Below are 15,425 nucleotides of genomic sequence, written 5' to 3'. Positions count from 1 at the left end.
ACCGTGACTGAGCATGGACTGATCACATGACTATCATGTAGTGATCACGTGACTGAATGGCACTGATCATGTGACTGATCCTGCGCTGGTCATGTGTGCTATCATACACTGATGATGTGCCTCTGGAGGCAATATTCAAAGAGCTGAGCAGGCACGAATCACGCAATCAGCAGGCAATAATCATGGAGCTCAGCTTGACGAATCATGCTGCTCAGCTGGTAATACCCAAGCAGCTGAGAAGGCAGGAATTACGCAGCTCTGCTGGCAATTGTCAAGCAGATGACAGGCAGGAATCATGCAGCTCAGCTGGCAATTGTCAAGCAGATGAGCAGACAGGAATCACGCAGTTCAGCAGGCCCTGATCACGTGACTTAGCACGCACTCTTCCCGTGGCTGATCATACACCAATCACGTCATTGATCATGCACTGATCAGGTGGCTATCATGCACTGATCATGTGGCTATCATGCACTGATCACGTGGCTATCATTCACTGATCACGTGACTGCCCATGCACTGATAACGTGGATGATCATACACTGATCACGTGGATGATCATACACTGATCACTTGTCTATCATGCACTGATCACGTTGCTGATCATAAACTGATCAGGTGAATCATCATGCACACTGATAAGGTGGCTATCATGCACTGATCATGTGGCTATCATGCACTGATCACGTGGCTGATCATACTGTGATCACGTGACTGATCATGCACTGATCACGTGGCTATAATTCACTGATCACGTGACTGCCCATGCACTGATCACGTGGATGGTCATACACTGATCACATTGCTGATCATACACTGATCACGTTACTGATCATGCACTGATCACGTGGCTGTCATGCACTGATCACGTGACTGGGAATGAACTGATCACATAGATGATCCTACACTGATGACCTGACTGATCATACACTGATGACGTGACTGATCATGCACTGATCTCGTGGCTATTATGCACTGATCACGTGGCTATCATGCACTGATCATGTATCTGGTCTTGCACTTATCACGTGGCTATCATGAACTGATCACTTGACTGCGCATGCACTGATCATGTAACTGATCATGCACTGATAACTCGGCTATCATGCACTGATCAATTGGCTGATCATGCTCTGATCACGTGACTTATCATGCACTGAACATGTGAGTGCGCATGCACTGCTCATGTGACTGATCATGCACTGATCACGTGGCTATCATGCACTGATCACGTGGCAGATCATGCACTGATCATGTATCTGGTCTTGCACTTATCACGTGGCTATCATGAACTGATCACTTGACTGCGCATACACTGATCATGTAACTGATCATGCACTGATAACTCGGCTATCATGCACTGATCACTTGGCTGATCATGCACTGATCACATGACTTATCATGCACTGAACATGTGAGTGCGCATGCACTGCTCATGTGACTGATCATGCACTGATCACGTGGCTATCATGCACTGATCACGTGGCAGATCATTCACTGCTCACATAACTGATCATGAACTGATCATGTGGCTGATCATGCACTGATCAGGTGGCTAGCGTGCACTGATCACGTGGCCATCATGCACTGATCACAAGGCTATCATGCACTGATCACGTGTTTGATCATACTCTGATCACCTGACTGATCATGCAATGATCACGTGGCTATTGCAATGATCACGTGACTGTGCAAGCACTGAACACGTGGATGATCATATACTGATCAAATGGCTGATCATGCACTAATCACCTGGCTGATCATGCACTGATCACGTGACAGCCCATGCACTGACCTCGTGGATGTTCATACACTGATTATGTGACTAATCATGCACTGATCACGTGGCTATCATGCACTGATGATGTGCATCAGGAGGCAATAATCAAAGAGGTGAGCCTGCAGTGATTACGTGACTGAATGGCACTGATCATGTGACTAATCATGTGCTGATCACGTGGCTATCATGCACTGATCACGTGACTGCTCCTGCACTGCTGACGTGGATGATCAGGCACTGATCACGTGGCTCGACATGCACTGATCACGTGTTTATCATGCAGTGATCCGTGACTGACAGGCGCTGATCATGGGACTTTGTAGGCACTGATCACGTGGCTGATCATTCACTGATCACGTGTTTATCATACAGTGATCACGTGACTGGGAGGCCCTGATCACGTGACTGTGCAGTCAGTGATCACGTGGCTGATCATGCACTGATATCGTGACTGAGCATGCACTGATCATGTGCCGGGAGCCGGTTAGGCATTCCACTCTTGACAAAGGTCATGAGGAAGGAGGCTCGGCATACGCAAATGCGGGATTGAGCCTCAGGAGTCCACCCGGATATTCTCCAGCATCTACCCCTCAACAAACCAGAGTCTGCCTACTTTATTGCTTTGTGCTCTCACCTCTGATTTTACCGGGGGCTGTCCCCCACCACCATCTCGCTCTTTCTGTCAAAGAGTTAACTTACAGCTCCAATTCATAAAGTTCCTGGGAAAGTAGGAGTGTTTAAATCCAAACCCCTCAGATGGCTCTCTAACTCGCCTGACAAATTTACCCGGACTCCTACAGCTATGCATATGATTGTTTACAGTCTCCCAGGCTCCAGAGGCACGGGAAGTTTAAGATATTCAAATAACTTAGAGCCTCTCGGAGAGTTAGAAACTGTCAGAATAAGACTAGTAAAGGATTTCATTGATGAGCCAATGCTTGCTGCCAAGTTTTCACATCCCCTGAATTGTATCCTTGAATGTGTATTAATAAATATAGTTGGTGTGTAGAAAAAATATGTAGTGGCCTTGGTGTTAGTAACTTTAGACCCTTAAGGTAATAAATTCTTTCCTTTGTTGTAAACCCATTACACATCCACCCAATAGGAATTCAATTTTATCTTTGGAAGATGGCGCCGAAACTTAAAATAATTACTCTTAGAGAAAATAAGTCTTTGTTGACAAGTCCTTGTCAAGAGTCATAAAATGTTAGTAGGCCTTCTGGCCAGAACATGATGTAAATCACCTAAACCATTTGTATACGATAAATTTGCAGGAAAGAAACCCTGGTTTTTGATAAGAATCAAAGACTGCTTACTTTGCATCCCCTATTATCCTCTATGTGTTACTTAGGGTATAAAAACCCCTGTTGAAAATAAATCTACGGGCCTTGCTCACCAACGCTAGGTCTCCCCATGTCATTCTTCCCTTTAACTTCCAGCTGAGTCTCTATCTGGAGCGCGGAACCCACCACGCTTACTAATTATGCCTGGGCTGCTAAGACCCACTCGAGAAGGTGTCTAGGGTGAGGCACCTTCCGCTATTGGAGAGGGCGCCTGCTGCTTACGTAAGTGGTGCAAACTTCTTGTCTTGAAGTTTTGTTGGTCTCCTTCGTAAACCAAGCTACTTGGTCTCTTTTCTCCACTGAATTTTCCTACTGAGCTATCCCCATACTATTATTCTTTATATCTCTGATTAGCATATAAATAGTCGCCTAGGCAATCTCTACTTCGAATACCCTGGATCAGCTGGGGCTGTTCCCCGGCAGGTGGTGCCCGAACAGGGACCTCAGGAGGCAATAATCAAAGAGCTGAGCAGACATGAACCACGCAATCAGCAGGCAATAAGCATGGAGCACAGCAGTGACTAATCATGCTGCTCAACTGGCAATAATCAAGCAGGTGACCAGGCAGGAATCACGCAGCTCAGCTGGCAATGATCATGCAGATGAGCAGGCAGGAATCACGCAGGTCAGCAGGCCCTGATCACGTGACTCTGCAGGCACTGATCACGTGGCTGATCAAGTACTGATCACGTGGCTATCATGCAGTGATCACGTGACTGCGCATGCACTGATGACGTGGATGATCAGGCACTGATCACGTGGCTCGACATGCACTGATCCCGTGTTTATCAGGCAGTGATCAATGACTGACAGGCGCTGATCATGTGACTGTGCAGGCACGGATGACGTGGCTGATCATGAACTGACCACCTGACCGAGCATGCAGTGATCACGTGGCTGATCGTTCAATGATCACGTGTTTATTATACAGTGATCATGTGACTGAGAGGCGCTGATCACGTGACTGTGCAGTCAGTGATCACGTGGCTGATCAAGTACTGATCACGTGGCTATCATGCAGTGATGTCGTGACTGAATGGCGCTGATCATGTGCTGATCACGTGGCTATCATGCACTGATCACGTGACTGCGCATGCACTGATGACGTGGATGATCAGGCACTGATCACGTGGCTCTACATGCACTGATCCCGTGTTTATCAGGCAGTGATCAATGACTGACAGGCGCTGATCATGTGACTGTGCAGGCACGGATCACGTGGCTGATCATGAACTGACCACCTGACCGAGCATGCAGTGATCACGTGGCTGATCGTTCAATGATCACGTGTTTATTATACAGTGATCACGTGACTGAGAGGCGCTGATCACGTGACTGTGCAGTCAGTGATCACGTGGCTGATCATGCACTGATATCGTGATGAGCATACACTGATCATGTGCCGGGAGCCGTGAGGCATTCCACTCTTGACAAAGGTCATGAGGAAGGAGGCTCTGCATACGCAAATGCGGGATCAAGCCTCAGGAGTCCACCCGGATATTCTCCAGCATCTACCCCCCAAAAACCAGAGTCTGCCTACTTTATAGCTTTGTGCTCTCACCTCTGAGTTTACTGGGGGCTGTCCCCCACCACCATCTTGATCTCTCTGACAAAGAGTTATCTTACAGCTCCAATTCGTAAAATTCCTGGGCAATTAGGAGTGTTTAAATCCAAACCCCTCAAATGGCTCTCTAACTCGCCTGACAAATTTACCCGGACTCCTACAGCTATGAATTTGATTGTTTACAGTCTCCCAGCCTCCAGAGGCACGGGAAACTTAAGATATTCAAATAGCTTAGAGCCACTCAGAGAGTTAGAAACTGTCAGAATAAGACTAGTAAAGGATTTCATTGATGAGCCAATGCTTGCTGCCAAGTTTTCACATCCCCTGAATTGTATCCTTGAATGTGTATTAATTAATATAATTGGTATGTAGAAAAAATAATAGTGGCCTTGGTGATAGCAAATTTAGACCCTTAAGGTAATAAATTCTTTCCTTTGTTGTAAACCCATTACACATCCACCCTATAGGAATGCAATTTTATCTTTGGAAGATGGCGCCAAACCTCGACTGACAGGCGCTGATCATGTGACTGATCATGCGTGATCACGTGGCTATCATGCAGTGATAAAGTGACTGCGAATGCACTGATCACGTGGATGATCATGCAGTGATCATGTGACTGAATGGCGCAGAGATAACTTGAGTGTGCATGCACTGATCACGTGATAAACTGATCAGTGGATGATCATGCACTGCTCACGTGGCTGATCATGCACTGCTCACGTGTTTATCATGCAGTGATCATGAACTGATCACGTGAATGGCATGATCATCACGTGGCTGATTCTTTGCTGACACATGCAGTGGCTGATCATCATGTGACTGCCCATCACGTTCACGTTTTATCATGCAGTGATCCGGTGACTGACAGGCGCTGATCACGACTGGGCATGAGCAGGCACATGCACTGATCACGTGGCGATCATGCTGATTCTTGTTCATGCTGATCACGTGATTGACTAAGCACTGCACGTGATTACGTGACACGTGGATGATCATGGATCACTGATCGCATGCACTGATCACATGACTGCCCACCTGCTACATGCACTGATCAAGTGACTGTGCACTGATTTATCATGCAGTGATCCCGCACTGACTGATCGCGAACTGATCACGGATCACGTCACGTGAATGCTATCATGCACTGATCTCGTGACTGACGTGGGCATGCACTGATCTCATGTGGATGATCATGCACTGATCACGTGGCTGATCATGCACTGATCCCATGCAATGATCACGACTGTTCATTACCTGGATGATCATGCACTGATCACGTGGCATATCATGAGATCACGCTGAATCACACTGATCCCGGCTGATCATGCACTGATCACGTGGATATCACATGCACGTGACTGATCACGTGGATGATCATGCACTGATCACGTGGCTGATCATGCACTGATAACGTGGCTGATCACATGACTGAGAATCGGTGCTGATCACCTGGCTGATCATGCACTGATCATGCACTGACTGCAAAGAGCTGCAGGCACTGATCCACCATCTGCAGGACTGACGAATCATGCATCAGCTGGCAATAATCACTGAGCAGGCAGGAATCACGAATGGCTGATCATGCAGATGACCACGTGGCTGATCAAGAACTGATCAGATGAGTAGGCAGGAATGACTGAACGGCAGACAGAATCACGTGAATGAATCACATGATCATGCACACGATCACTGATCACGTGACTGTCATGCAGCATGATCACGTGACTGATCGCATGCCCTGATCACGTGGATGATCATGCACTGATCACGTGACTGACTGCGCATGCACTGATAACGTGTTTATCATGCAGTGATCCCATGACTGAGAGGCACAGATCACGTGGCTAATCATCAGCAATGATCACGTGACTGCCAATAATCAAGCAGCTGAGCAGGCATGATCACGTGACTGTCAGCAGATGAGCAAATGATTACACTGGATGATCATGCACTGATCACGTGGCATATCAATCACGTGGATGATCGAACTCACGATCAGCTGTGACTGAATGGCACATGAATCACGTGACTGATCATGCACAAGCAGATGAGCAGGCAGCACGTGGATATCATGCATGATCACGTGACAGCTCATGCACTGATCACGTGACTGGCACTGTGCACATGATCACGTGGCTGTCAATCACTGATCATGCACGATCATGCGATCATGGGCTGATCATGCACTGATAACGATCACGTGACTGATGCTGATCACGGGCTATCATGCACTGATCAGGTGATCTGATGATCAAACACTGAACATGCAGTGATCACGTGATTCAATGATCAGGTGCTGATCACGTGTGACTGATGATCATCAGGCGCTGATCATCGTGCAGCTATCATGCACACGATGATGATCACGCCTCAGCACTGGCAAATAATCAAAGAGCTGAGCAGGCACGAATCACGCAATCAGCAGGCAATAATCATGGAGCTCAGCTGAGACGAATCACGCAGCTCAGCTGGCAATTGTCAAGCAGATGAGCAGGCAGGAATCACGCAGCTCAGCTGGCAATTATCAGGCAGCTGAGCAGGGAGGAATCATGCAGCTTAGCTGGCAATTATCAAGTAGATGAGCAGGCAGGAATCACGCAGCTCAGCTGGCAATTATCAAGCAGCTGAGCAGGCAGGAATCACGCAATGCAGCAATCAGCTGGCAAATATCAGGCAAATGAGCAGGAAGGAATCACGCAGCTCAGCTGGCCCTGATCAGACATCACTGCTCGGCAGCCACTGAGAAGGCTAGGGCAATCACTGCTCAGGAGGAATCACGCAGCTCAGCTGGCAATTATCAAGCAGCTGAGCAGGCACTAATCCCAGAACTCAGCCGGCACAGATGACGTGACTGAGCACGCACTGATCACGTGGATATCATGCACTGTTCACGTGACTGAGAGGCTCAGATCACGTGGTTGATCTTGCACTGATCACGTGACTGAGCATGCACTGATCACATGGCTATCATGCAGTGATTACGTGACAGAGAGGCGCTGATCAGGTGACTGATCATGTGATGATCACGTGGCCATCATGCACTGATAATGTGCCTCAGCAGGCAATAATCAAAGAGCTGAGCAGGCACGAATCACGCAATCAGCAGGCAATATTCATTGAGCTCAGCTGGGACGAATCACGCAGCTCAGCTGGCAATTATCAAGCAGCTCAGCAGGCAGGAATCACGCAGCTCAGCTGGTATTATCAAGTAGATGAGCAGGCAGGAATGACGCAGCTCAGCTGGCAATTTTCAAGCAGCTGAGCAGGCAGGAATCACACAGCTCAGCTGGCAATTATCGAGCATCTGATCAGGCAGGAATCAAGAAGCTCAACTGGCAATTATCCAGTAGATGAGCAGGCAGGAATCACGCAAACTCAGCTGGCAATTATCAAGCAGCTGAGCAAGTGCTAATCCCGTAACTCAGCAGGCCCTGATCAGGTGACTGAGCACGCAATGATCACATGGCTGAGAACCCACTGATCACGTGACCAAGAGGCACTGATCATGTGCTGATATTGTGGCCATCATGCACTGATCATGTGCCTCAGCAGGCAATAATCAAAGAGCTGAGCCGACATGAATCACGCACTTAGCAGGCAATCATGGAGCTCAGCTGGGGCGAATCACACTGAGCTCAGCTGGCAAAACCACTATCAAGCAGCTGATTAGGCAGGAATCACGATCGTGGCTCAGCTGGCAATTATCAAGCAGATGAACAGGCACTAATCTCGTAACTCAGCAGCCCCTGATCACGTAACTGAGCACGCACTTATCACGTGGCTATCATGCACTGATCACGTGACTGAGAGGCCCTGATAACGTGACTGTGCAGGCACTGATCACGTGGCTGATCATGCACTGACCACGTGACTGAGCATGCAGTTATCACATGGCTATCATGCACTGATCACGTGACTGAGAGGCGCTGATCACGTGGCTGTGCAGGCACTGATCACGTCGCTATCACGCAGTGATTACATGACTGAGACGTGCTGATCATGTGACTGATCATGCGCTGATCACCTGGCCATCATCCTCTGATCATGTGCCTCTGTAGGCAATAATCAAAGAGCTGAGCAGGCACGAATCATGCATTCAGCAGACAATAATCCTGGAGCTCAGCTGGGACGAATCACCCAGCTCAGCTGGCAATTATCAAGCAGCTGAGCCGGCAGGAATCACACAGCTCTGTTGGCAATTATCAAGCAGCAGAACAGGCAGGAATCACGCAGCTCAGTTGGCAATTATCAAGTAGATGAGCAGGCAGGAATCACACAGCTCAGATGGCAATTATCAAGCTGCTGAATAGGCAGGAATCACGCAGCTCAGCTGGCAATTATCAAGCAGCGGAACAGGCAGGAATCACGCCGCTCAGCTGGCAATTATCAAGCAGCTGAGCAGGCAGGAATCACGCAGCTGAGCTGGCAATTATCAAGAAGATGAGCAACATCCATAAATATAGGTTCTTGCTTTCAAGGAACTCACGTACAGCAGATTTCTACAAGGTGGGGGTTTTCAAATGCTCTAGAAGAATGTGAACGTTCAGTATGCTCCATTTTCATTTCAAAGAAAGATCGTTTGACTTCCATAGCAAAGGTGGAGACCTTCCAACGTTGAGTCCAATACTTATACCTTGACCATTTCAGGCAAGTCTTGTGGTTCCTTCTGGAGGTGTGTGGCTCTTGCAGAAATGTGAAGGTCTTCCATCGTCCTCAGACTTTGGTGTCATTTGCAATCATCAAGACAGCTTCCAGGTGTAGGTTCCAGACCACCACCACACACAGTCAGTAGCCAACGGAGTGGATTCCAGGAATATGCGTTGTTAACCAGCATCACCCTTGATACTGTTGCTGCACACTCAATGCAGTGGGCAGGGCCTGGATTATCCACTGGGTCTCATGTGGAATGGAGAGAAGGGTTTCCCACACACACACACACCACCCCCTCTGTTGACAGCCTTGTGACTAGAAACGGTCCCGAAACAAGAATCAGACAAACCAGAGAAGCCCAGATGGTAGTCCTTGAGATGAAGGAACTAAGCAGCTGGTTGAGATGGCTCCAAGGGGAAAGGTTGCTCTTTCTGTCTGCCCCTCTAGTCCTTTCTTCCTGGATGCCTTAGGGGTTCATCATGGAGATTTGAAATAAAGTTCACAAAAGTCTTATGTGTTGAATCAAGATTTTGCATTTAACCACCTCTCAAAAAGGAAGAGAGCTTCGCCTGCACATGTTTCTTTCAAAAATGCCAGTTGCTTTTCAATTCTGGGGTTTCTCTCTTGCCTTGTTCCAGTAGCCTTAATAGTAAAAATCAACAAAAACCACATAAAGATTGACAGATACCAACAAAGGACAGCTTCTGTTTCTGAAATCATCTTTCCATTTAGTAGAACACGAGCTCTATTCTTTGTATTTTGCCTAGGGAATTAGCAATGTCCTGGTTCAGATGGCAAGGCATCCACGCGCAGGAGACTCGGGTTTGATCCCTGGGTTGGGAAGATCCCCCGGAGAAGGAAATGCCAACCCACTCCAGTATTCTCGCCTGGGAAATGCCACGGACAGAGGAGCCTGATGGGCCACAGTCCATGGGTCATATCAAAGTTGGGCTCAACCCAGCAACTAGGAACAGAAGTATTTCCAAAGACCACACTCAAGTGTGTGTGTGTGTGTGTGTGTGTGTGTGTGTGTGTGTGTGTATCTCCTCTCGCCGTCTTGGAGTCTGTCTCGAATCTTCATGTATTTCTGCCTCTGTATCTTCTGACAGCCGGCCGCCGCCCGCTGTTCGGCTGGCCCGGCCTCTGCCAGGTGCTCTGGCTCTGGCTGAGGAGCTTGCGCCAGCCAGCTGTCTCCCTTGGCATGGGTGCGTCAGTGTCTGTGTGTCTGTCTGTGTGCCTGCCTGTGGCTCATCTGCTCTCTCAGGAAGGTCGAGTGCTTGGCGGGCGGCGTGGGGGCAAGGGGGCCTCGGTAGTGCGAAGGGGCGGGGCTGACGCGCTCCAGTGGACTGCGCCTCCATGGCTCCAGGTGTGTTTCAGCACCAGGCAGGTGCCCAGCAAGATGGGCGCTCAAGATTCATTGCGCCTAGTCCCGAAGGATGTTTAGAGTCCAGCGGGCCACGGGAGTCAGGTCACGGCAGGTTCCGAAGATCGACACCTGTAGGGCGGCGTGGCCCTGATCAGAGAAACGGATTGGGGGCAGGCCCTGCTCAGCGAACGCAGCCGGGCTTGGAGTGGCTGGGGGTGGGAATGGGCCAAGACCTCCGCACCCCTCAGCCTACCCCCCAGGCCCCACGCGCAAACACGCCCACCCTCCCCGTCACTGGGATGTCCTGGAAGCCCTTCGGGCCCCCGGGCCTGGCCTGGCGATTCCTGGTCTGGTTTTGGCGGTGTTTGGTGGCGGGCTGGCGTCAGCAGGCTGGTGTCCTTTCGCAGGCAGTGCACCTCAAGTACAGCACGCCCCCCAAGGAGAGGTGCGGCCTGTTGGCCTGACCTGCAGATCAGAGTGAAAGGGTGGCGACGAGCAAGGCTCTTAGGGCACCCCACAGCAACCGCCTCTGTCTGGCTGTCGCAGTTTCCGCGGGGTGGCATGTGTTTTCCTCTTTATAACCCGTGCTTGCTGCTCTTACAGTTTAACTTAGAAGCAGCCCTTATTTTCTGCATTTCTAGTTGTCACCGTTCACTGGGGCTTTCCATGTGGTGCTTGGGATAAAGATCCTGCCTGCCCGTGCATCAGATAACAAGCGATGTGGGTTCGATCCGTGGGTCGAGAAGATGCCCTGGAGGAGGGCGTGGCCACCCACTCCAGTATTCTCGCCTGGAGAATCCCATGGACAGAGGAGCTAGTGGGCTACAGTCCCTGGGGTCGCAGAGTCAGACACGACTGAAGCAGGTTAGCACACACTCAGGTTTTAGTTCAGCCACTCAGGTGTGTCCGACTCTTTGCCACTCCGTGGACTGCAGCACTCCAGGCTTTCCTGTCCTTCAGTATCTCCTGGAATTTGCTCCAACTCATGTCCATTGAATCATCATGCCATAGAACCATCTCATTCTGGTGGCATCCACCAGAGAGGTGGCTGGGGTTTGGCAAAGTGCCTGGTCTTGCTGCGTGGGTGTGAACCTGCCCTCACCACTCCCTGACCGTGTGACCGTCACCGTGTCCTCCTCTGTAAATTTGGAGGGGGCAACACCTGCTTGGGAAGGGGCACACACAGCATCTTGTATATAATCAATGCACCATCCATCGCAGCATTGTATATATTAATAACAGGGATCACATTTAATAACCTGCTCCTTTTTCTCTCTTGTCACTTAACTGTGCTCCAGATCACATCTGCTTTACTTACCCCCGTAAATCCCACACCCAGCACAAACAAGACTCAACAAATTTGTGGCTGAAGAGGCAGGAACATACCCTGTCTTCAAGGAGATGAAGCCAAGCGAGATGAGGGCCTAATGATAACCCTGTGTGATGAGGGGACCTCAGGAGGACCTGCATGGCTGTGGGGTGGGGTAGGGGCATGGGCAGATGAGCTCCTGGATGGGGAGGTGGCAGGAAGGAGGGCGGGCTGTTCCTTGTGGGGTGTCCACAGATTGTACTTCACCCCTCACTGATGAGCACTTAGGCAGTTTCCAAACACATGTCACTGTTAGGAGGAAACAATCATTGCCTAGCTCCTACTCAATTGATTTCGTACAATATGTTTCTAGCATTGGAGTACAATCATCTGCTTTATTCATTCCATGCTCCGTCCATCCACCCATCCAGCCAGCCATCTGTTCATCCAACCATCCACTCACTAATCAATCCATCCATCCACTCATTAACTCATCTGATCATCTCAGACCCATTGAGAAGACAGACGCCTCTTCCACTCCTGCTCCTAGGAGGACCCCCAGCGTGAGTGACTGGAGCCTTGTGGGGACAACAGGGGAGACACAGAAGGGAGATGCCTGCAGGCCCTCCTCCCTCTGAAAGGTGAAGCACCCACCTGGTCCTAATGCCTCCTTGTTGGGGTCTTCAGGCCGGCCCTTTTCCTTCTTGCGAAACAAGAGGCTGATGGAGGACTTAATTGATGCCCTTTTTCTTTGGGGCTTTGTGCAGCGAGTCCTGCCTGCTGGTGCCGCTGCTGGGGTTGTTCCCGGGCTGTCCTGAGAGCCTGTCGAGCTTTAGGAGAGAAAAGGACCTTTAACTGGCACCCTTGTACAAACACACACCCCTCCACAAGATCTACTGATAGAAATGGGCACCCAGCAACACCCGCACCTCAACCTCGAAGCAGACAGTGGAGTCTCCTTCACCAAACACACTCCACACAAGCAATGCAGGCTCCGAGACACAGAGAACCACCCCAGGAAGTTGAGATTCTCTGCCTCGAGCTCTCCCCCGAGGAGGGCTGGACTCCAGGCCAGCTGGTGCAGAGGGCACTCCGACCCTCCATCAGGGTCGCTGCTCAGCAGGTGAAAACGCTCAAGCAGAAGGCAAGCTCCCCTGCTCTGGGCAGTTCCCCCCACCTCCTGCAGGGTGACTGTCCCCAGCCATGGCAGGAGAGCGACGGTCACCGTGCAGGTCTGCTGGCCAAGTGACCACATGTGTCCTCCATCGAGTGCTGCCTGGCTCAGGACGGGAGCTTAGGTGGTGGTCTCAATGAGGACAGTGTCAGTCACAGGAGGGGACAGAGTCTCCTGAGAGGAGACCCCTGAGGAAAAGGGAGGGACCCTCAAGAGCGAACCTGAGAGGCACAGGGCCATCACTGTCAGGAACATGCCCCGGGCCGGGCAGACCTCTACCAAGATCAGGAAGAAAGCTCCCACAGGAGTCAATCTGTAGAGAAGGACGTTTTCTAAAATCACTGAGGTCACTGAGCTCTTCTTCCCCAGCACCTGAAGTTCACCACTAAACACAGGCACTAAACCCAAGGGTATTCCTTTAAAATCATCCTTGCAACTCCTTCAAGACAAGAGGCGCAGGGCTCCTGAAACTGATGACGGGCACACAGGCCGCTTACTTGTGGGCGTCCCTGAGGTCCTCATGGGTGGCTGTGTGCAGCGCCCCCGTGTGCAGGCGGCCCAGCCGAAGGGACAGCGGTAAGGCGGGGGTCGAGGTTTCACATTTGATGGTGGTCTTGTCATCTCCTACCTCTTCCCGTATAGCTGGCAGCTGAGGGAGTGAGGTAAGTGTCCAATTGGCTAACAATAGACTGTTTTGAAAATGGCAATCACATAGGCGTTACATTATAACCAGAAACTTATTTGAAAATCTATTAGCTATGCTTTCCCCCAAGTACAAAAAAACCCCCTTGTTCTAGCTTAATGCCATCTTAAAGGACTGTCTTGTTCAAGAGAAGCAGGGCTATGGGGCAGCGAGAGCATCCGATTGAGTGCAGAGACCATGGATGGGAGCCTTCCTGCAGCTGGGCTCTGCCCTCTCTGGAATCCAGCGACCAGATGGCCCTGCCGGGCAGGACAGCAGAGCGACGCCAGCACCGTGGACCCTGCATGGCATGAACTGCCCTGATGAAAGGACTGTGCTCATTGCCAGATGCTGCTCAGAAGCACCACAGCTAGAGTACGAAACCTCTCAGCAAAGCCGTCCAGACCTTTCTGTTTGAAGGAGAAAAAGACACAGCTTGTGCCACCACCCAAGATCATTTGTAATGATGATGCAGGTTACTGGAACCCATGACAACAAGAGAAACACAGAAAAGGTACCTAACCCCTCCACGCGAACACCATGTGCCTGGATCGTATTTCTCGGTAACATACAGACTTGGGGCTACTCACTGAAGTACTTACACGCAGTTCGAGTGTCATTCGCTCACAGTGGTTTCCGTAAAGCACCCCCTGGTCTTCACTAAGAGATGATCTTGTATCACCCTAGTGGGGTGGGAGGTTCAAAAGGGAGGAGATATATGGGTACCTATGGCTGATTCATGTTGAGGTTGGATAGAAAAGAAAATTCTGTAAAGCAATTATCTTTCAACTAAAAAATAAACAAATTAAAAAAAAAAAAAAAGAGAGAGATGATCTCTCCTGGACTCCCAGCGTTTCTGCTGGTCCTGGGTGTGAGGACAGGAAAGACAGTGGTGGCAACAGTGTGGGGAACAGATTAACCCCTCAGGGTCCAGACAGGTCTCACTGACACATCTGGGTGTGTGGTTAAGCCAGGGGAGGTTTTAGGAGACATGCATGGCATGTATTTTTATAAACAATGAGTGTGTTGTTTTAACCAACTAACCTGTGCCTTTTTCGTGGGATTCTGTAAAGAATACTGATCCCGTGCAGTCCCACGGGAGCTTGGTGACAACAAAGTGACAGTGCAAAATACAGCTGAACTCGTTTAACAGCAGCTGGATAAACTGGGCACCCTCTCCTGAGCTCTAACAAGAACCCTCAGACAACAGAAGGCTACAAAGGCTAGAAATTATCCACATGGAACTGAACAGGGATCGATCTCAAATTCAAGTTAAAATAAGCATTTATAAAAATCAGAAAACAGCAACGAACAGAGCAGGGAAGTGACACACCTGGGTTGACTACAGACTCAGTGGAGACAAACACCTGCCTCAAAGTCAGGGACTGTGGCCAGCCCCTTCGCCTGGGCCTTCTCCTGAGGAAGGCCTCTGGGTCCACAGCCTGGCTGCCCTACCCAGGATGGGAGCCACACCACTGGTGCCCACATGGCCAGGATGGGCAGCACCGTGTCCACTTAACAGGAGGGCAAAGCAGGCCACAGAGCAGGCGAATGGCA

The 15,425-nt window shown here is 50.0% G+C and overlaps 1 protein-coding gene across 1 annotated transcript; it reads right to left on the bottom strand.

Moving 5' to 3' along the window:
- Nucleotides 1-10,865: 10,865 nt before the first annotated feature.
- LOC102266560 (liprin-alpha-1-like) lies at nt 10,866-14,984 on the bottom strand. Its single transcript, XM_070366916.1, has 4 exons — nt 14,471-14,984; nt 13,684-13,835; nt 12,667-12,842; nt 10,866-11,168 (listed from the first exon to the last, which is right to left on the bottom strand). The coding sequence occupies exons 1-4, from the start codon at nt 14,486-14,488 to the stop codon at nt 11,086-11,088; spliced, it is 429 nt and encodes a 142-aa protein (XP_070223017.1). The 5' UTR covers nt 14,489-14,984; the 3' UTR covers nt 10,866-11,085.
- Between the last annotated feature and the right edge of the window lie 441 nt (nt 14,985-15,425).

Source organism: Bos mutus, unplaced genomic scaffold (assembly GCF_027580195.1).
Source record: "Bos mutus isolate GX-2022 unplaced genomic scaffold, NWIPB_WYAK_1.1 CTG265, whole genome shotgun sequence".
Lineage (NCBI taxonomy): Eukaryota > Metazoa > Chordata > Mammalia > Artiodactyla > Bovidae > Bos > Bos mutus.
The sequence above is the reverse complement of the archived record's forward strand: the minus strand, read 5'-3'. Positions and strand labels throughout refer to the sequence as shown.